Below are 23,036 nucleotides of genomic sequence, written 5' to 3' on the forward strand. Positions count from 1 at the left end.
TTGTCTTTACATTTATAATTGTCTTTAGTTCTTAATCTGTAGGCTATTAGTAATTTTCCACCTGGTGTCGTTGACGGATACTTGATGGCAAATGGAGCCGTTGGAGATGTTAATTGTTTAAATAAGGTGGTTAAATACGATTTTTTGATCTTCGTTATTTTATTGCTTTTTTCGTTTAAAGTGCAGTTTGAATTTAGAAATGTCTTTTATGTTTTTCGTGTTTCAATAAATTTGTTTTTAACTAATTTTGAAAGCAAAATTAATAAAACAAAAAAATTCACCGACCCTCGGCAGGGGGGGTTGACGATGTAATCGTATATCGTGATATTTTTAAGCCGATTATCGATAAAGTAATTTGTACATATCGCCCAGCCCTAGTGTATAGTACATCACCTTTATTAAAGCATCTGCTAAATTAATAACTAGAAGAGAGTGTTTTGTTTTATTTTTTTGGCAGCAAAATTATATAAATGTATACAAAGTGAAGTGAATTTTTTGTGTGTGTTTTGAAGTATGTGGTTTAATCACTGAACCAAGAACAGCAAATCTCTTTACACGTTACAGCCTGTACATTTATGTAGCATGACAACAGAGAAATGACCTGGAAACATTAAGACAACATAATCTCTTAGTATCATGACTTTGACGAAGCGAGATGGACTTGCACACAGACATACTGTAGACATAGGGATGCAACATATAAACATACTACACTTTGTCCAGGCCAATTAATTTGCAGGCATTTGGGCATTTTGAGATTATCAGCCGATAACCGTGGCTGATTAACAGAAGTGGTCGTTATACCTATAGTCTCAAAATCAGGGTTTCCAGCCTTTTTGACCAAATAATTTTCATGACTTTTCCATGATCTTTTCAGGTGTTTGTGACAAGTGGATGCAGATTTTTTTAAATAATTTTGATTCAGACCAATGGTTGATTTATGAACCATTTCAACTAATTCATTTTAAAAGAACTGACTCAAAAGAACAATTCACAGACAAAACTGACATCACTATGGTTTGAGAGCAAGTACGAGGGAAGGAAGGAAATGCATTGACCTGATAGCAGATTGGCTGAAATGGAGGAGGAGGAGCCAAAAAAGAGAGAAGGTTGAATGGAGAGAGGTACAGTATGATGATGCAGAGAGGGAAAGACTGCTAGTTGGGATGGGGAGAGCCGAGAGGGGAGATCTCTAATAATAGTGCAGGAACACTGCAGGAAAGAGAGCGAGAGCGTGCAGGAAAAGTGGTACATGCAGCAGAGCAAATCTACTAAACAGAACATGCTTAACCAGAGCAGTGAAAGAGCGTGATCGAGAGAGAGCGGGGAAAGTTGAAAACACATGCTCTGTGTTCCCGCATGCATGACGGAAACAACAAAAAGGCAAAAAAGACATATAGGAGACACAGAGAGGAAGAATTTTAAGACATGATCAGTGAAGCGGAATTACAAGTCACAAATCGGTCCGAGGAAATCACCAAGGGGGTGTGATCTCGCACAAACTGACCTGGGAACACTTGGGAGACCTTTATACCTCAGAATTCTATGGAAGTTTACGCTGTTACAAATATTTATGTGCAAGTTCACATCTCATTCATATGGAGAATTTGAACACGTGCATTACAAGACTGTGAAACATGCCCTCGGCTTGCTGTTTCTCTGACAATGCAGAGGTGTGAAAGCCATGAATCCGAGGTCCAGCATAGCCCCTCATTGGACAGTGTGGAGTCAGAGTTTGCCCGGGCAGCCCGTCGGGGTCACCGTCTGGCTGTAGGGGCATTCTACGGATCCCGAGGGTCAAATGTCAAAGATCAAACAGCACAGAGAGACGTCGCGCTAGTCGCAGTTCCACCGGCAGGGAAACATCAAGATAAGCACGTGTCTGCCGGTGGGAAGTATGTGGTGTTTTACCTGGACTTATCGTTTGTCTTCCTCCTAGAGTTTGAGAAGCTGAAGATGGCGCGTGGATGCTTGTGCTGTGTCAAATACATGATGTTCCTCTTCAACCTGCTGTTTTGGGTGAGTATCAAACTACATCCTAACTAAGCGTTGTCAATTTAAGGATGTGTTAAATGACCTCACATGTCACCTTCTGGTTTAAATCAGTTTCAGACACGGGAGTGTTTGGGGAAACTTGTTTGAAAACAATGTTTTTACAGTTATGATTGGTCATTAGTTGAACAGAATGCATGCACAGATTTTTTTTCTGAAAAAGATTTGCTTGCTTAGCAATAGTTTGCATTCCCTCACAATTATTTTGGGTACCCTCGTAATAGCTTTATCCATCCCTTACAAAAGATAACCATGGTTTACTACAGTAACCATATTTTAACCCTGATATTTGTAGGAAAACCATAGTAATAATACAGGAAAACCTAAACTATGGTTATAAAATCATATTCATTCTGCCAAAAAAACCTGTAGGAACACCATGGTTAATTTGTGGTAAAAGTTCCATGATTTTTAAAACCATAGTTTTTACCCCCCCAAAAAAATGCCCTTAAAATGAACTAAAGTAAATAGGTTTCACTATAGTAAAACTTTAGTAACCATAACTGGAGTAACCATTTTTGTGGTAAGAACCACAGTACATGTACCACAAATTAATCATGGTGTTACTATAGTAAAACTAACCATAGAATGATTATAATTTGTATTACCAGTTTTGGTTTTCCTGTATTATTGGTGAGGTTTTACCATGAATATCATGGTTAAAATGTGGTTACTGTAGTGAAACCGTGGTCAATTTTGTGGTTACTATGGTTTTACTAAATATACCGTAGTTCACATATAGTAACTGTAGTAAAATAATGGTCAGTTTTGTGGTTACTATGGTTTTACTACAAATACCATAGTTCACAAAGTAACTGTAGCAAAACCTTTTTTACTTCAAATACCTTAAACTATGGTTACTGTAGAAAATCATGGTTAATTTTCATAAGCGATGGTAAAAGCTATTGAAAAGGAACCCAAAATAATTGCAAGGGAACTCAAATTATTGCGAGTATTGAGCAAAACTTACTGTGAGAGAATGCAAAACTGTTTTCCTCTAAGGGGATCTTTAGACCATCATGCTATTCCTAGGGTTGTGCCATGGTGGTCGAATAATCAACTAGTAAGTTGTTAGACTAGTCGATTAGTGGCGTCAGCTACTAACATTAATATTTTTAGTGGCGGTGGTTTTAATAGGAGATGCAGTTCTCAAATTAATTGAGAGATGCAACTTCACAGAGAGCGAATTTGCGTGATGATAACTTGCTGTGTTAACAGTGAATAACAGTCAGCACAGTAAAGCCCTCTGTGAGAAAGTTTGTCTCTTTAATGCTTAAGGTTTAGCGTTTTTATGTGCTGTTGTTAAAGCAAAGTGCTGCATCAACAATACATTTCAAGATGATCACTGTCGGACGTTAAATCCTCTGCTATGAGTAATATTCCCGTATATTTGTGAGGTGCTGTGGAGAGATTAAAGTCTTTTTCTGATTCTGAGACAGTTTAAAAAAATAGTTGCAGTAAAAAAGGTTTAAACTGCTTGATGTCATGAACTAGATTATCATGCTGTTCTGCGCTTTTGAATGCTCAGCAAGGAAGCACTCCAGTTACATTGAAGCATCTCCTTCTGTGTTCAGGATGTGCATAAGTGGTTTTGTGCCACTCTGTAATGGAGCCTTTCTTATATCTTACCTTTCTCACTTTGATAGTTTTGTGCAAGAAGATGTTATAGTTATTTAATCTATTTATTTGTTAAATATTCGTTAGTCACCATGTTGAAGTGCTGCACTTAACGTCCATATATCCTTCTAAAAGGCATCTGATTGGGGTCCCGTGAACATAGCAAAGTCTTATTATAGCTGCACTGTTATCCTTAACACAGACTAGTCGTTCAAAAAACCGGCCGACTGGTATGAAAACTGGTATTTTTTCAAATCCCTAGTTATTTCAGACATGTAAGGCTTTCTTTTATTCTGTGGAGCACACAAGGAGAATTTCAGCAGATTGTCCCAGGTTTTTTTTTTTTCATATGACAAAAATAAGGTGATAGATGCAGTTGAGCTCCAAAAATGACCAAAAAAAATCATAAAATTAGCCTATTGACCTGTTTCAGTGACATCACTTTCCCCCCGCAGCCGCCATATTTGTGACCAACAGTGGGAGGAAACAATGGCGGTGAATGGAAAAACACCCGTAAAATGACATCAAGAAAAGCATCAAAAAACACTTTTGAGGGGGGTAAAGACGCTGGCTACCACCCCTGGAGTTCGTGAGTTCGAATCCCAGGGCGTGCTGAGAGACTCCAGACAGGTCTCCTAAGTAACCAAATTGGCCCGGTTGCTAGGGAGGGTAGAGTCACATGGGGTAACCTCCTCGTGATCGCTATAATGTGGTTCGTTCTCGGTGGGGCGCGTGGTGAGTTGTGCGTAGCTGCCGCGGTGGATGGCGTGGGCCTCCACATACGCTATGTCTCCGTGGAACGTGCTCAACGAGCCACGTGATAAAATGCGTGGATTGACTGTCTCAGACGTGGAGGCAGCTGAGATTCGTCCTCCGCCTCCTGGATTGAGGCGAGTCACAACGCCACCATGAGGATTTAGAGCAAATTGGGAATTGGACTTTCCAAATTGGGAGAAAAAGGGGAGAACCCCCCCCCCAAAAAAAAAAACAAAAAACACTTTTGATCCATGCCATGTCCCAGGAAAGGTGTATTCGGGTCTGAGGTCTGCACAAATATTGCCAAATTTGACTTTTGCGGACATTTAAATATATTTTATCCACGATTCATATCCGTACACCGGCGAGTTCACACACTTGCCGGTACATCACCGTAAACATCTCTCATTCAGAAGTTATTTATGTTTGTGTTGTTTTCTGCTCTGATTTGGTCATAATATTACAAAACGTCTATGATGATCCCATCTTTATGAATGTAAGGGCTGCTTTTAACTCAAAGAATACACAGAAAGCAACCGAGGCATTTTAGTGAATAAGACTAATATGTTTACATGGTGGTGTGAATAAAGTCTGTGCTTCATAATCTTATGATGTGTTGTTTATTGAATAACGTTAGTATATACACATTTAAATATAATATATTCACATTATTTTGCTTTTTTATTCATTATGGCGTGTTACAGTTATCACATACCTTTATACAGTCTGGGTGTTATGAATAACATCATCCTCTGTGCATTTCTAGTTTAATTGTATCCGAATCGATGATGTTATAAATATATTTGAGACGTTAACAGATAACTGAAATGTATAAATTAGCAAAGACCCAAAAGTGTTTTTATCCCCGCTCTTCCCCCTTTGTCGCTGCTTGTCTTTGGCAAAATGAAGCCGTCACTTAAAAAATAAAACTTTATTGAAAGAAAAATTACATTTTGGCTCAGGTAATTAAACAGCAGTATGACCATTTCAAGATTTATAAATAGAAACAAAAATTTCGCCAACTTTTTTCGCATCTCACGCATAACGAAGGTTAATGAAATTTCGGTCACAAACATGGTGGCGCGGCCATACAGTGACGTAACATGAAACAGGACAATACTTCTTGTGCACTATATATTAGGTCGTCTTAAGCCATATGATAATTTTGTGTGATTCACAGACTGAAATTTAAGTCATTATTTTCCATCTGTGAATCACACGTGGTGTTTAATACCACGTTACTACAGTTTTATCATCGCAACTATAACTATCATAAAAAGTATATTGGTGGAAGCTATGGATAATTGGTATAATACCATGGTAAATTTTCGCAAGGGATGTGTTTGCATTTGTGTGTGCGCGTGCCCTGCTTTAAGTCTTAGGGATTTACTCATCATGAGGTGTTAAATGCTCTTAGATCAAAGGCAGTAATACATATTTATTGGAACCAGAGTACTCAAACTAATCACTCTATTTTCCTCTTCCTTCCTGTTTGCTCTCTCCCTGCTCTCTGTCTCTCTCCCTTATTTTAACAACTCTTTTAGGTACACTTGCACAGCCTAACTTTATCTTCTGTGTTGTTGTTGTGCGTGTAACGGGATGTCTGTGTATAAGATTTAGTTCTGAGAGTTGAGTGCAATTGCTCGTTTGATCTGTCCTCTGTGTGTGTGTGTCTCTGTTGTTGTTTGTTTGTTTGTTTGTTTTTGAGTGGGTTTAACGGCGGATGAATCAAATCACAGGCGGGATCTTTCAGAAAAACTCCCTACTGATCTAAAAACTCCCACTACACAGACACAAACATAGATATGAAGGGAATGCAAAAGAATAAGAAATTATGGGGAGATTACGAAGGCCTGGAGATAGATTTTACACTTTATATTTAAAACATTAGGGTAGAGAAAATAAAAGAGAGAAAAAAGAGAGAGACAGGAGGATAGATGGAAGTGAAGTGATTAAAAAAGGTTAGACAGAAAGCTTTAGACAGAATTACCTTCAGACAGAGTGGTATGTCAGAGTCAATATCTCTGTGCTTTGGGGTTAGTTGGAGTGCATTTTTCAATTGAAGAGAAATTACTTTCCTAATTGTGTGTCCTGGTTTATAGAGTGATTCATGCATTGTAATTTAAATTATTTAAAAAAAATAGATAATTAAAATCGTGATCTTGCTGCTTATGTGAATAGTCTTGTTGTATTTTGTCTCCTTGTGTGTGGATCTTTTGTTTTTGTAAAACAAAAATACGATTTTGGCATGTAATTATGAGTCTGTCTGAGTGTGTGTAGTGTGAGTTGTTTTAGGTTGCTGTTAATCTATATTTCATGTGTTTGACATTAGTGAGCCTGATGGCTCTCAGCTCCATGTTTAATACATGAGTCAAAATACTGACTTCAACTTTCACAAGGTCACACACACATACATAGCACCTAATGAGTGTGTGTGTGTGTGTGAGAGAGAGGTCAGTTTTGCATGTGGGATGTGTTAACATAAACTGCTGAATCAACTTTTCTCTGTCTTTCGGTTTACTTCTCCTTTTTGCTTCTTATTTGTAGTACTTATTCATTCCTTATTTATTAATCACTATCAGTGTTTCCTTCTCATTTTTCCTGTTTAATTTCTTTCTGCCTTTCTTTTTCCTTCTCACTTTTTCTCATTTTGTTTCCTTCTCCCTTTTTATTTATTCCTCCCTTTTGCGGGTTTCATTTCCTTGTCCATTTTCCTTTATCTTTTCCTCTCCTTATACTTGTTTTCTTTCCTTATCCTTTTTTCCTTTTTATTGCCTTCTCCATTTTCCTTTCTCCTTTTTACTGTTTCATTTCCTTCATTTTCTTTTTCTTTCTCACTATCCCTTTTTCCTGTTTCATTTCCTTCATTTTCTTTTTCTTTCTCACTATCCCTTTTTCCTGTTTCATTTCCTTCATTTTCTTTTTCTTTCTCACTATCCCTTTTTCTTGTTTCAATTCCCTTTTCCTGTTTCATTTCCTTCTCCCTTCTCCTTTTTCCTTTCCTTTTTCCTGTTTTATTTCCTTCACCATTTTCTTTTTCCTTTCCTTTTTCCCGTTTCATTTATTTTTTCCCTTTTCTTATTTTATTTCCTTTTCCATTTCCTTTTTCCTCTTCTTTTTCTCTCACTTTCTTTCTCGCTATCCCTTTTTCTTTTTCCTGTTTCATTTCCTTTTTACCATTTCATTTCCTTCTCCTTTTTCCTTTCCTATTTCCTGTGTAATTTCCTTCTCCATTTCCATTTTCCTCTTCTTTTTCTTTCTCACTATACCTTTTTTCTTTTACCTGTTTCATGTCCTTTTTACTGTTTCATTTCCTTCTCCCTTTTTCCTTTCCTTCTCCATTTTCCTTTCCCTCTTTCATTTCCTTTTCCCTATTTTATTTACTTCTCCATTTCCTTTTTCCTCTTTTCTTTCTCACTTTCTCACTGTCCTTTTTTCCTTTCCTTCTCCTTTGTACTGTTTCATTTACTTTTTCATTTCCTTCTCCCTTTTCCATTTTTATTTCCTTCTCCTTTTTCCTTTCCTTTTCCCTTTTTCATGTCTTTCCTTTCCTTCTCACTTTTTCTTCGTTTAATTTCTTTCACCTTTTTCATTTTATTCTCAATTTTCCTGTCCACACCACACACCTTGTGTTCATTCAAGCCAGTTACCTTTAGATAATGTGTGTCTTTTTTGTTTGTATGCAGTGCATTTTAAACAAGAACAGTCCCCCAGTTTGAAGTGCAGGATTAGATTAAGAACAAACCCATTATGAAAGCTTTTCCAAAGGCAGGGAGAATACATTGAATTCAGTTCGTTTTTGTGTGTGTGTCTGCATTCTGATAGTGTCATGAATACTAAAAAATGGGTTTCCCTGGTGAAGAACACTGTGTTCTACCTCTACACCCATCACTGTCTGTCTGCCTTTGTGGACCGGTTAGTCCTTTCTTTGGTTGCATTTTCTTGCCTGTATTTGCTCCGTCCATAGTTATTTTCTCTCTGATTTTTTTGATTACTGTGTCTTTCATTTGAATGGTGTTTCTAAATATTTTCATCAGCTTTAACCTATTTTTCAGACTTCAGCTGTTTTCACACATCTAGTCATTTCTTTATAATTTTCTGAACATAAGGATTCTGTCACATTTCACATTCTTTCTTGGTGTCAGAGTGCATGCAGGGTATTTTCACAAGGGAACTAAATGACACAGCCTTTCACCTTCAATTATCCTCAGAGAGGAGTGTGTGGGGAGACAGACCACTGCACTGTAGGACAGTGCACAATGTCACATAGAATCTCGCTTTGCAAAATTTGAATTTTAATAACTTGAAATATTTTACCTTAATGTATTTGCATATGCTTTATTGGTGTATTTTAAAGGGATAGTTCACCCCAAAATACATTTTGTCATCATTTACTCACCCTTATGTTGTTCCATACCCATATTACTTTTTTCTTCTGTGGAACACAAAAAAATGTTATTGCAGCCAATATAACATGCTCGTTTTCTACTTGAAGCCAATCCAGGACTCTCCTGGTATCTGGCCCATAATCTACTTGAACATTTCGGTTGCTTGAGCATGAAATTACAAGAGTTTTCCCCTATATGAGATGTGGACAAGCTCACCTTCTACTCTATTCCAGTCTAGACACACTTACACACACAAAATGCTGCTCTACACACTTCAATACTCAACTATTGCGATTTCATTAGCATTTATATAACTGTCCCAGCAGAGAGAGCTGACACAGGTGTGATTTTGTTGGTTACGCATACAGTCAGACACCTACCTCCAGTCTTTTAAGAGTATGTTTCACTTGCACAGTATTTTACTTTGAGCCTCAACATTATATAAATGATGACTATGGTTTTCATCTAAATATTGAGTTCATCAACGTTAGCTCGGCCTGCTATCTTTTTTTGTTGTTGTAATTAACATTTTTTTATTAAATCATGCAATAACAATGATATATATATATATATATATATATATATATATATATATATATATATATATATATATATATAAAAAATCAACATTTAAGCCCCCCCCCCCCAAAAAAAAAACAACAACCCTGTGGTACATAAGTAAATATATAGAAATAAAAATCAAACCGACACACATATATACATATATATAAAAATATATACTATATATATATATATATATATATATATATATACACACATACATACATACATACACATAATAATCATACTAACTATAATACACTACTCTCTCCACACCCCACCCGAGAGCCCTCCAAAAACTCCAAATACCTGCCCCACTTCCGAATAAACTTATCCAAGCCACCCCGTCTTCCCGATGACGACACCTCATAAGCTGTCACCCTCCCCACCTCCGTGTACCACTCCGGATATGGGGTCGCACCAGCTGACCTCCAACCCCTCAAAATAACCTGCCTGGCAATCATCACGCATGTCAGAACCCAGTTCCCTATATGGCCATCCCCCATATCGATGACTGCCCCATCGCCCAGAACGCAAAGTCTGGGGCAAAACGAAACCTCAGTGCCCACCACGTCGCACACAAAATTCTGAACCTTCGACCAGAATTTCTGGATGTCAACACACCACCAAAAAACATGGGCCATGTCTCCATCCTCTGATTGGCATCTCCAGCAGGTGGGTGTGTCTTTAAGATCAAGCCTGTACAGTCTAGAGGGGGTCCAATAAAATCATTGCAAAATTTTGAAGTGTATAAGATGCACTCTTGCATCTCTAGATGCAGACTTAACGTTTTTTAAGAATCTTAGCCCACACTCCTTCCTCCAATGCCAAGTTGAAATCTTTCTCCCATACTCTCTTGAGAGAAGTTAAGGCTCCATCCCCCATACTCTGAATTAACAGGGAGTAGTACACTGATGCCTCATGACCTTTTCCAAAAGCCACAATCACCTCTCCCAAAGCATCTGCCTCCTTAGTGGGGTGTGTGCTACTCCCAAAAATAGTACAAAGCAGGTGGCGCAGTTGTAAATACCTATAAAACTGAGGTCTGGGGATCCCAAAATGTTGGACCATGTTTTCAAACAATCTCAACACTCCACTTTCATATAGGTCACCGAGTTTAGCAACCCCCCCCTCACAATCCACTCTGACCAGCAGAAAGTGGACTTGCCAATACACAATCTTGGGTTCTGCGATATGCTCGAGGCAACATTTAAATAAGTGTTTCGTAAATGCGAAATAACGGGGTGCAACTTAACTCTTCCGATTAGTTTGATAGAGATGCTTTGTAATGGCGAAATAGGGGCAAGAACTGCCTGTTCAATAACAAACCAGGGAGGGGCTCTCTCAGGTGGAAGTGACCAATGAGCCAAATGTCTGAGACTGAACGCATAGTAATAAAACAAAATCTTGGGTAGGCCTAGCCCTCCTTTGTCTATCGGCCTATGTAATTTATTAAAATGCAATCTGGGACGTTTACCATTCCAAATGAAGGACTTCGCAATGCTATCAAATTGCTTGAAATAAGAGAGGGGGACATCTACAGGGAGAGATTGTAGCAGGTAGTTAAATTTTGGAATACCGTTCATTTTAATAACATTAACCTTCACAATCATCGATAAATGTAATCAAGCCCACCTGCCCACATCGCTCGAAAACCTTTTTATTAAAGGATCAAAATTAACTCTAACTAAATCAGACAAATTTGCTGGGAATAAAATCCCCAAATACTTAATGCCCTGTTTGGGCCACTGGAAGGCTCCCGGCTGGAAAGCCATTACTGGACAGTACGCTGTCAGAGCCAAAGCTTCGGATTTAGACCAATTGACTTTGTATCCTGAGAATTGGAAAAGGAATGAATAATTCTGTGGAGGCAAGGCATAGATCTAGCAGGTTCAGAGACAAATAATAAAATATCATCTGCGTAAAGCAGAAGCTTATGCGCCACACCTCCCGCAATCACCCCTGGAAAATCATCCTCCTTTCTTATTGCGACTGCTAATGGTTCCAGGGCAAGACAGAACAATAATGGGGAAAGAGGGCAGCCCTGCTGAGTGCCCCTATCCAGAGTAAAATAATCTGAAATGAATCCAATTGTTTGTACTGCTGCTACAGGGTGTCTATAAAGTAACTTAATCCAACCAATAAATGTACTCCCGAACCCATACATTTCCAAAATCTTAAAAAGATAATCCCGTTCTACCATATCAAACGCCTTTTCGGCGTCAAGTGAGATGGCAGCGATCGGAGATTGATCATTCGCTACTGACCACATGATATTGATGAGACGCCTGATGTTATCAGAAGAGCTACGGCCCCGAATAAATCCCACCTGATCTATATGTATAAGAGATGTCATAACCTTACTTAATCGGTTAGCCAAAATTTTTTACAATATTTTTACATCTAGTTGGATCAGGGAGATTGGACGGTAACTTTTACACTCGCTTGGATCTTTGTCCTTTTTAAGAATCAGACTGATCCGGGCTTGTGTCATGGTTGGAGGAAGCTTTCCATTCTTTAATGATTCAGTATAAACTTCTAGCAAAAGTGAAGCCAGTTCTGTAGCATAAGATCGAAAAAATTCTGCGGCAAAACCATCTGGCCCCGGAGCCTTGCCAGTAGGTAGGGACTTAATTACCTTGTCAAGCTCCTCCAAGGTTATCTCAGAATCAAGCGAGTTTTTTTGCTTAGTCGTCAGTTTAGGGAGATCTAATGGTTCCACAAAGTTTCTAATATCTTCATCAGTAGACGAAGATGTGGAACCATAAAGATCAAGATAGAACTCTTTAAAAGCATTATTAATATCAATGGCTGTGTTAAAAATTTCACCACCAGTAGATTTCACTGAGGGAATGGTAGAAAAAGACTCTCTCTGCTTTATATATCTAGCCAAAAGCTTCCCTGTTTTGTCCCCCGACTCAAAGTATGACTGTCTTGCCCTGAATAACCAAAACTCCACTTTCCGCGACAAAATAGTATTATATCTTTATTTAAATTGGGTCAATTTTCTGAGGCCATCAGCTGACATACGGCACTTCAGCTCTGCCTCTGCACTTTTAATATTTCCTTCCAACTCCAAGAGTTCTCGTGCTTTGGGTTTTTTGATGAATGAGGCATACTGTATGATTCGACCCCTAAGAACCGCCTTAAGTGCCTCCCAAGCTATGCCCACAGAGGATACTGAGGACCAGTTGGTCTCCATATAAACACTGATTTCAGTCTTTAACATTTGTAGGAAATCAGGATTTTGCAGAAGGGATACATTAAGGCACCAACTATATGATTTATTTTTCTCTATGTGTGGCATCACCTCTAAACTCACCAGGGCGTGATCCGAGACTAAGATATTTCCAATTGAGCAATCAACAACAGATGAAATGAGGCATTTGGATATTAAAAAAAAAAAAATATTGTAGAATAAATCTTATGGACTGATGAAAAAAATGTATTGTCTCTACCAGATGGGTTCAAAAGTCTGCAAATATCCATAAGACCAAGATTTTTACACATCCTGTGAAGCGTCAATGTTGCTCTAGGGGGCTTACACACTTTTGCTTCACTATGATCAAGGACTGAGTCCATCAAAAGACTAAAGTCTCCCCAATATTATATCATGAGGGGTGCCAGCGGCTTGCAACATCCCTTCAAGATCTATAAAAAAAGCCCTGATCATCAGCGTTAGGTGTGTAAATATTAGCTCCTATGAAATGAAATCAACCTTTGCCCCTGAATTTCAGCTAAAACAATAATGACTCTCCCTAATTTATCTTTAATCTGTTTGAGACATTTGAATTGTAGATGTTTATTAATCAATATAATGACTCCCTTGCTCTTACTTGGGCCAGCACTAAAAAAAACATGTCCACCCCATATCTTCCCAAATTTTTCAGCTTTCTGCGGGGAGAGATGTGTTTTTTGAAGAAACACTATATCATATTTCTTACGTTTAAGAAAACCTTCTTTTTATGGGGTGCCCCAACCCATTCACATTCCATGTGGAGAGAGATAGTACAGTCATATTAACATTTGACATTTTGATGTAGTAGAAAAAATACATTGTGTGTCAAAAACAAAATTATACAGACCACATTCCCCATTAGTGAAACAATTAAACCCCGAACTTACCCCCGAACAAAACAAACAGAAAAAAGAAAAACATGCGCATTAACGAGGCCGCATAAAATATATACCATGACTTACACAATCCGTCAACTTTATAAAAGACATCCTTTGTGTGAGCATGTAGATATTTTGCGGTCATCCGTAGTGTCCACTCTCAAACTGGCTGGGAACTTCAATGCAAAAGTAATCTTTCGTTAATGCAGAAGTTTCTTTAAAGAAAAGTGTTATTCACAAAACAAACTCCAGCCGCTAGGCAGAGCCAACGCAAAAAGAAAAAAGAAACCAAAATGTCGCCCAGCTTCCTCAAGAGCAAGTACAGCGAGTCAGTCCACTCACATGAGAAACACCCAATGGTTACTCACCTATTGATTCAATAAAAGACATTGCCTGTTTGGGACATGTAAATACTTTGTGACCGTCCTTCGATTCTATTCTCAGTTTGGCCGGAAACATCAGAGCAAAAGTGATCTTTCGCCGATGTAAGAGTTTCTTGCATACCTTGAACCGATCGCGTTTCTCTCTTGTCGAGTTCGCAAAGTCCGAGAACAAGAAAATATTATGGTTCTTCCAAGAAAGCTCCCTTTGCTCCTCGCCTAGCACAACACAAGATCTTTATCGGATGATCTCAGAAATCTGCCCAGAATCTATCTGGGTCTGTCTCCCTCAGCAGATCTGTGAGCTGGCACTCTGTGGGCTCGCTCAATTTCCAGCTTGTGGCCTGTTATGTCGAGCAGACTCAGGAAAAACTCGTCTAGGAATTTCACCATATCTCTGCCCTCCTCGTGCTCAGGAATTCCAACAATGCGAACGTTATTCCTGCGGCTTCTATTCTCAAGATCTTCAAGCTTTTCAAGGAGATGTTCCAAATCAAATTTGGTCGCGGGCGGATTAGCGGTTAATTCCCTCTCCGAAGATTCTAGACAATCGATTCATCTCTCAACATCAGTCACTCTTGTAACTAGCTCAGAGAATTTTGTTTCCATCACTGTAATCGATCGACGTATTACAGCGAGATCCTCCAAGTCAGCAAGAATCTTCGTCAACATCACCGACATGTTGGACAACTGACGCTGGATTACCTCTCCCGCCGCGCCATCCAAATCGAGTGTCCAGTCTGTAGGCCTGTCGGGGCTTTTATCCTGAACACGTAAGTGTCTTTTAATGTCTCCAGAGCCTGAGGATTTTTACTTCTTTGCCATGTTTTGCATCAAAGAGCAAATGTGTAACTGGGTGTATCAAAATTCACCAGATTATAACATGAAAATAATTAAAAATCTAGCAAAGTGCGCAGAGCTCATCGCTCACACATCTGCCCCTTGCATGGCGTCACGTGACCTCTTAAAATAACAATGTACTTTTTTTTTTTTTTTTTTTTTTTTTTGTAGTGAGATCGCAAAAACAGCATTTAGTCTCCCTTCTTTCTACGGAACCTTCAAGTCAATAATTTACTCAGGAAAAAAAATTTTGTTCTGCTTTTTGCGTACTTTGTAGCCGGAAAGTACGCAAATCAGAAGGGTCATTCTAGTACTTCATAACACTTTGTAAAATCCATTGACAGACTCCAAAATCAAAAGCTGATGAAGACAAAACAGTGAAAAACACTGTTGGACTGAACAGTTATGCGTGTTTGATCCATAATTAATGTGCTTCTGTGTTGATAATCTCTCTCTCTTACTGTCTCTCTGTGTCTCTCTCTTTCTCAGTTGTCAGGATGTGGGTTGTTAGGTGTGGGCATCTGGCTGTCCGTTTCTCAGGGCAGTTTCGCCACGTTCTCCCCCTCCTTCCCCTCCCTCTCTGCTGCCAATCTGATCATTACATTGGGCTCCGTCGTCATGGTAACGGGCTTTCTGGGATGCCTCGGTGCCATCAAGGAGAACAAGTGCCTGTTGCTGAGTGTAAGTCGACTCCCTCAATGCAGTGTTAAAGAACTTATGGCCAGGGTATTTTTTTTAAACTTGGCTAAAATAATCCTGAGTTATCTTGTTCCTTGTTTCATTTGGTTTATACCTTAATTATTAATCCTCAGTAGTCAGGTTTCAAGATTTAACACTTTACATTTGTAGAGTGCATATTTAGAAATGTGCACTTTGCATATTTAGAAATTTAATATCAATAATAGGACAAGGACAGCACACAACCTATTTTAATAACTGCTTTTCCATCTGTTGGCATTCTGCGGTAAATCCACTCTGGTCATATTCTACGCTTTTTTTTCCCTGAACTTCACTTAAATTGTTTCTCGCAACAAAATGGTTGTCATTTAGTTTTACCCTTTTAACACTTAGAATTAAACATGCTGTTTTTGTTCCTGTACATTTAAAGGAATATTCCAGGTTCAGTACAAGTTAAGCTCAATCAACACCATTTGTGGCCTAATATTGATTACCACAAAATGAATTTAGACATCCCTCTTTTTTTTTTTTTTTTTTAAAGAAGAAAAAAAAAGAAAAAAATCGATTGAGGCCCTTACAGTGGAAGTGAATGTGGCCAATTTTTAGAGGGTTTAAAGGCAGAAATGTGAAGCTTATAATTTTATAAAAGCACTTACATTAATACTATTAAAACTTGTGTATTATTTGAGCAGTAAAGTTGTTTAAATCGTCATTTATCAGGATAACAGGGTTTACTGCATTATGTCATGGCAACTTGGTGTTAAAATTGGTTATAACTTTACACAGAAAAGGTAAGTGAACGATTTTATCACACTAAAATCATGGTAACACATGTCTTCTGGCTGTACTTTTCAAACAGTGAATATTTTAACCTTTACGGATTGGCCCCATTCACTTCCATTGTAAGTGTCTCAATGTAACCTATTTTTGCTTTTCTAAAGAAAAGGAGGGACATATCGAAATTAAATTTGTGGTAATCAACATTATGCCACAAATGCTGTCAATTGAGCTTAACTTGCATTAAACCTGGAATATTCCTTAAAGACTTCTATATGTAATTGGCCTCTGTAATGACTGGCTAACAAATGTTTCAAAGAGCCAGAAAGTCCTGTTTGCCATTTAATATATCTCCTTAAATGTATCAAATGCATGTGTATGTCTACAAATTCCAGTTGTTAAATTTCTCCCTTTTTTCTTGTAGTTCTTCATTGTTTTATTGATTATTCTGCTGGCAGAGTTGATTTTGCTCATCCTTTTCTTCGTTTACACGGACAAGGTATGAGCACCAAGCATCACAAACTCTCTCTTTCTGCAGTTACACACACACCCCCAAACACCTTAACCACTCACTATACACAGACTCTCATTAACCAGACATATCCTGAGAGTGTTAACAACAACAGCACACACACCTGTTCTCCTGCTTTACTCTTTTAGTATTTACAGTATTCTGCATTTCCACACAACATCCACTCTTTGGCCACATACACAGTACTGTTGTCACTCTTTTTCTGAGTGATTAATCCCATTCTGTACACATTTACATGACAGACAACTGCATTGTACAACTGAAATCACTGCTGAAAAATTCAGGTAGTGAAAAACACATTTCAGTCATGACATCATGTAATCTGTATTATGTAATCAGATTGCAAAATCAAGTACTTGTCACGTCAACTCTAATAAAACCTTTGAGGGGATGCTTGCATGTTTTTTCAACTTTAAATTGCATATCTAACCCAACTCCTGACAAAAACTTTTTATCATTCATATGTTTTTGGAATGGTTTTTTTTTATATCAATTGCATCAAAATGCACAAATACACATAATTTCATATTCACTATGTAATCCACACATAAATGCCGAACTGATTGCATTAGTGCAGTAAAGTTAGTTTTAGTTTCACACATTGCTTTTGTACTCAAAAATGTAAATGAATGCACTTTTGTGATGAATTTTGAGAAAGTTTGTGTGACACTGATTCACAAATATAACTGGTGTGATCTTTTACCACACATGGATGCCGTTTGTAATGCTGAAATTGCCGGAATAAGACCACATTTGTTTAACCCATAACTCCCATAAGAAATGCCTGTTAAACTCAATCATATTTGAATCTGTCATTGATGGAGGGCCTAAAGCTCTATCAATATCACGGGGGGAAAACATGCAGTTCCATGTAAAATACATTTGAGATCCATGCTTCTGAATTTGTGGACAAAAGCACCACTCAAATGATTAGACCATGCCTTTTCATAACAAATAATTATGCAAATTACTAAACACTGCTGATGTATAACTGTGAAATAATAGGCCTGTGTCTACATCATATCCTCTGACTTTAATTATTGATTCTGGAAGTCTGGACAAAGAAATTCAAACCTCACAAGACAATCGTAAAGAAAGAAATATCCTCTTCTAAATAAGAATGATTCAAACCATCTTTTTCTTCCATCTTGGACAAAACCTACATTTCAGTTAAAATGTGTTTTTGTGTTTCATTGCCCTTTAAGTGCCTTTTTTATTTCAAAAACACAAAAAAATCCTATCCATAATATTTTTATTTATTAAGTTTTCTTAAATGCATTTAAACAATATTGTAAAAATGGTATAGGTTATCTTACTCAAATGCATGTGACATCAAATAAACAAGTTAGGTCAGAGGCAATCCAAAAGTAATTGGATTGAATTACTGGGGAAAAAAATAATCCAAGAGATTACGTTACTAATTACAATTTTAGTAATACATTTTGTAATCAGTATTGGATTGCAATTTAGAAGTAATCTACCCAGCACTGACAATTAGACACACATAATCTAGACAATTGGTGCTGGGGAGGAGGAGGGTTTTAGTGAGAGAACTTTTGTTGTGCACTGGAGTGAGACCGATCATCTGCAAACAACTGAGGCAATTTAAATGCTAGACAAAGAGGGAGTACGCCAGTTTATTGACTAACAGATTACATGTCAAAGGACCTATCAGATTAGGCCATGAAATGTGCTTGGTTGGCTAACAGATTACCATTTAGAGTTTCATGACTGAATTTAAAGTAATTTACATAGAATCTGCATAGTGTGTACAAAAATGGTCAGTGTCAATCATTGATTTAAATGAAAAACCTGTGTTTATATATAAATGTGATTATATGTTTATACCTGTGTTTAAATACTCCTGTATTCCGTGGACACATGGATTGATAATTTAAGGAATTCCCTTATGCTTTTAAAGGAATTTCTGGGTTCAGTACGGGATAAACTCATTCAACAGCATTTGTGGCATGATGTTGATTACCACAAAAAATTATTTCGACTCGTCCCTACTTTTCTTTAAAAGAAGCAAAAATCATGGTTACAGAGGGGCACTTACAATGGAAGTGAATGGTTATGTAAAATATAAAAGCAATATAAATATAAACATTTTTTAAAAACATAAAATACTGCAAAAATATATTAATACTTCTTTTAAAACTGCATGGATTAATTGTGATTTAAAGTTGTTAAAATCGTCGTTTTTACGGTTGTTTTAGGGTTTGCGCCATTACATCGTTCATGGCGACATAGTTGTAAAATTGGATATAACTGTACACCAAAAAGGTTAGTAAGCAATATTATCACACAAAAATCATGTTAAAACACATTGTTTACATCATGTGTATTACTTTTAAAACGGTAAGTATTTTAACGTTTACAGATTGGCCCCATTCACTTCCATTGTAAGTGCCTCACTGTAATCCTTTAAGGGTTTTTATTTTGAAGAAGAAAATGAGGGACAAGTAGAAACTTAGAATATTCCTTTAAATTTGATTGTCAATTTCAAAACTGCAGTGTATTTGTGGCCTGTATCTCATTCCACATTCTGTAATACTAGTAATACCGTTCTTGACTCTAAACTCTTTTGCAGGTTAGTGAGAATGCTAAACAGGATCTAAAAGAAGGCCTGCAGCTCTACAACACGGACAATAACATCGGCCTCCGCAATGCCTGGAACATTATTCAGGCTGAGGTGTGTGTGGATGTGTGATATACAGCCATCAGTGACACTAATGGCGGGTCACTGTAAGTTCAAGTAGTTGATTTTACACAGAGAAACTGGCCATGTCTTTCTCCAGCTGCTCTTCCACAAAATTATGAGTGGAAAAATAACTCATAAAGAATCGTAAGCCCTCCAACACCGATATTACCCAGCAAAGGATCAATAAGCTTGCATCTTCAAAAGAAAATGGTGCATTATGTGCAGTGTGGACAAGAGTGTGCGAATGTTCCCATTCTCTTTCACAGTGGCAGTGTTGTGGTGTAACCGGGCACACGGACTGGCATGATGCCCTACAGGAGAAAGCGGTGCCAGACAAATGCTGCCAGGAGCATTACAGAGAGTGCGGTCGCAATGCCACCAATGTTTTCTGGTCACAGGTAAACTTGTGTTTTCCTCACCAACAAAAACGCTGATATTTTCTCTAGTGCTCATAATCAGTGTTGCGGAGTAAATTAAAGTAGCTATACTGCTAACTTGTAGCTAACTACTTAAAGAAGTTTGGAATAATGTACAGATTTTGCTCTTATGGAAAGAAAATGATACTTTTATTCACCAAAGTGGCATTCAACTGATCACAGTGTATAGTCAGGACATTAGTAATGTGAAAAATTACTATTACAATTTGAAAAAAGTGTTCAGAACTTCTTAAACTACTTCAAAGAGTTCTCATCAGAAAATCCTCCACGTGCAGCAATGACAGCTTTGCAGATCCTTGGAATTCTAGCTGTCAGTTTGTCCAGATACTCAGGTGACATTTCACCCCACACTTCCTGTAGCACTTGCCATAGATGTGGCTGCCTTGTCGGGCACTTCTCATGCACCTTACAGTCTAGCTGATCCCACAAAAGCTCAATGGGGTTAAGATCCATAACACTCTTTTCCAATTATCTGCTGTCCAATGTCTGTGTTTCTTTGCCCACTCTAACCATTTCTTTTTGATTTTCTGTTTCAAAAGTGTTTTTTTCTTTGCAATTCTTCCCATAAGGCCTGCACCCCTGAGTCTTCTCTTTACTGTTGTACATGAAACTGGTGTTGTGCGGGTAGAATTAAATGAAGCTGTCATCTGAGGATATGTGAGGTGTCTGTTTCTCAAACTAGAGACTCTGGTGTACTTATCCTCTTGTTTAGTTGTACATCTGGGCCTTCCACACCTCTTTCTGTCCTTGTTAGAGACAGTTCTCCTTTGACTTTGAAGACTGTAGTGTACACCTTTGTATGAAATCTTCAGTTTTTGGCAATTTCAGGCATTGTATAGCCTTCATTCCTCAAAACAATGATTGACTGACGAGTTTCTAGAGAAAGCTGTTTCTTTATTGCCATTTTTGACCTAATATTGATGCCAGTCTATTGCATACTGTGGCAACTCAAAAACAAACACAAAGACAATGTTAAGCTTCATTTAATGAACCAAATAGCTTTCAACTGTGTCTGATATAATGGAAAGTGATTTTCTAGTATCAAATTAACAATTTAGCATGATTACTCAAGGATAAGAGGTGTTGGAGTGATGACTGCTGGAAATGGGGCCTGTCTAGATTTGATCAAAAATGACTTTTTTTCAAATAGTGATGGTGCTGTTTTTTTTTTTTTTTTTTTTTTTTTTTACATCATTTGCAAGCTTAGAATCTGAACTTTTCAGAGATAACATCTACATTTCTGTTACTTAAAATAATAAAATAAGGTCTCAAATAATTTGTGTTGAAAATGAGTGCCCCCTAGAGGTAATGGGGTAGAAATATTTATATGGAAATAAAATTCCTTCACATAGCACCTAAATGGACAAGTTAGATATGAAATGAAAGCTCTCATTCTCATGAATGGGACTGTACAGTTTATTTTGTTGTACTAATGCCGCAGTTTGAAAGATTTTCAAAAGAATCACAAAGTGAAAAACGATTTCTGTAAGTCATCAAATACAAACGGCTCTTTTATGTGCCGATCACTGCTGCTGTAAACCCCAAATAGCCAAAAACTTAAACTCTGCTTTTACCTTAGACTGTTTCTAAAAAATGAGCCATTTTGTACTTGTCTGTAAACTTGCTTGGATGAATAATCCAATGTTATATCTTAAATGACCAGAACAAAATATTTGGTCCAGCAGGAAAAGCATGCTAAACAAATCATCAGAAAAATATGTTTTCGACTAGTGATGATAAAATGTTATACATAGGAAGGATCTCAGCTTTCTAACGACACTTAAATTAAACATCTAGTCCACTCAGAGGCCGAGATATTCGAAGAAATAACAAGGGTGGTGCATGAACTGAAAATTAGACTGAATGTCTATGGACGAGCACATCTTTGAGGGCTAACATTCATTAGAGCGCCACCTACATTTCAGATCTGTACATTGTGATGGAATGTGATAAAGAAAAAAAATCTAGTGCTTGCTGCCATCTAGTTAAGACTTTTCAAAGTGAGGTAGAGTGAACAGAACCAGAATTACATGTTTACAAATTTAGGACAACAACAAAAAATAATTTTTTTTTTTACTTTATCATAAGATTATAAACACATTCAATATTATTTATGAATAATTTGAGTTTTCTTTTTTTAATTATTATTAAGGGGGATTTCTGAAAAAATGTGATCAATTTTTGGCAATTAGTCCACAGTATGTGTGAGAAAAAAAGATGTTTAAGTTTAAGGGGTTAAAAGGATAGTTTGACTGTAGTTTAACTGATTGAAATTATGAGTAGCTTTCTGCTTGGGAAGTTCAAACCGTTTCAAAGTAGTCCAACACTGCATGTTACATGAACACACTTCTGTAATCCCATGCGTCTCTTCTTTACTTCTCTTAGGGTTGCTATGAGAAGGTTGAGGAATGGCTAAATGACAACAAACATTTGCTGGGAACCATCGCAATGTGTGTGCTCGTCTTACAGGTACTGAAACACACACACTCGCAAAGGGGTGGGCGATATACCAGTAGACATGATAAACCGCTAGACATTTGCTAGCTGGTATACATTTTGGATTATCGTCTCTATCGAGGTAACGCAAAATCGCCACACTAGAAATGTGTACAGCACATAACACATACGCATTACACATTCTGTCGTATAAATGGAGGAAGGTGGAGGGACTGCTCGTTCCTTAAATTCATTTGAATGAGAAGATGAGAGGAGATTATGAAGGAAAAAGTGTGTCCTCCATTGTGTGGAATTGGTTTGGCTTTAGAAAACGCGATACTGTGCAGAAAAAAGCGATTTGCAAGGTTTTTACATTGTGTATGTCGATATATCCATGTGCGCATTATATCAGTGGTCAGGGCTTCACGTGAGACTGTTAGAAATAATGAAACAGTTTTTCACTGACAGCTGCACTTGTCATTAGATGAAAAGCTTGTCTAGAACGTGAGAAGAAATGACACTGAATCGGCTTCTGCGGTATGAAATTTCGCTTGAGCCACCGGCAAAGCAAATTCAATGAGATTCATCCCGCGCTCCAAACATGCCTCCCATCCAAACACGTGCAGCTGTGTTTTAGTGCGACTGTTTTGCACGCAGTCTGAAACGCAAGTGCGTGCGAGTATGGAAGTCATCCCAGTCCCTTCATTTGTGCTCCTGTGACAGAAAAAGCGCTGATCACACCTGTTACTCATTCTGGTTTCT

The 23,036-nt window shown here is 37.7% G+C and overlaps 1 protein-coding gene across 2 annotated transcripts in view; it reads left to right on the plus strand.

Annotated features, from left to right (window-relative positions):
- LOC127435013 (tetraspanin-9-like) overlaps positions 1 to 23,036 on the plus strand; it is a 40,380-nt gene that overhangs the window by 11,935 nt on the left and 5,409 nt on the right. Inside the window, exons 2-7 of one of the 2 annotated variants that reach the window (XM_051688107.1) lie at positions 1,940 to 2,019; positions 15,200 to 15,391; positions 16,590 to 16,664; positions 19,291 to 19,392; positions 19,668 to 19,799; positions 22,224 to 22,307. In XM_051688107.1, the coding sequence (XP_051544067.1) occupies positions 1,957 to 2,019; positions 15,200 to 15,391; positions 16,590 to 16,664; positions 19,291 to 19,392; positions 19,668 to 19,799; positions 22,224 to 22,307 (648 nt within the window). In that variant the 5' untranslated portion in view covers positions 1,940 to 1,956. Of the gene's footprint in view, positions 1 to 1,168; positions 2,020 to 15,199; positions 15,392 to 16,589; positions 16,665 to 19,290; positions 19,393 to 19,667; positions 19,800 to 22,223; positions 22,308 to 23,036 lie in introns of those variants that run through there. The other variant, XM_051688105.1, reaches the window with a different exon arrangement.

This window comes from Myxocyprinus asiaticus, chromosome 45 (genome assembly GCF_019703515.2).
Source record: "Myxocyprinus asiaticus isolate MX2 ecotype Aquarium Trade chromosome 45, UBuf_Myxa_2, whole genome shotgun sequence".
Classification (NCBI taxonomy): domain Eukaryota; kingdom Metazoa; phylum Chordata; class Actinopteri; order Cypriniformes; family Catostomidae; genus Myxocyprinus; species Myxocyprinus asiaticus.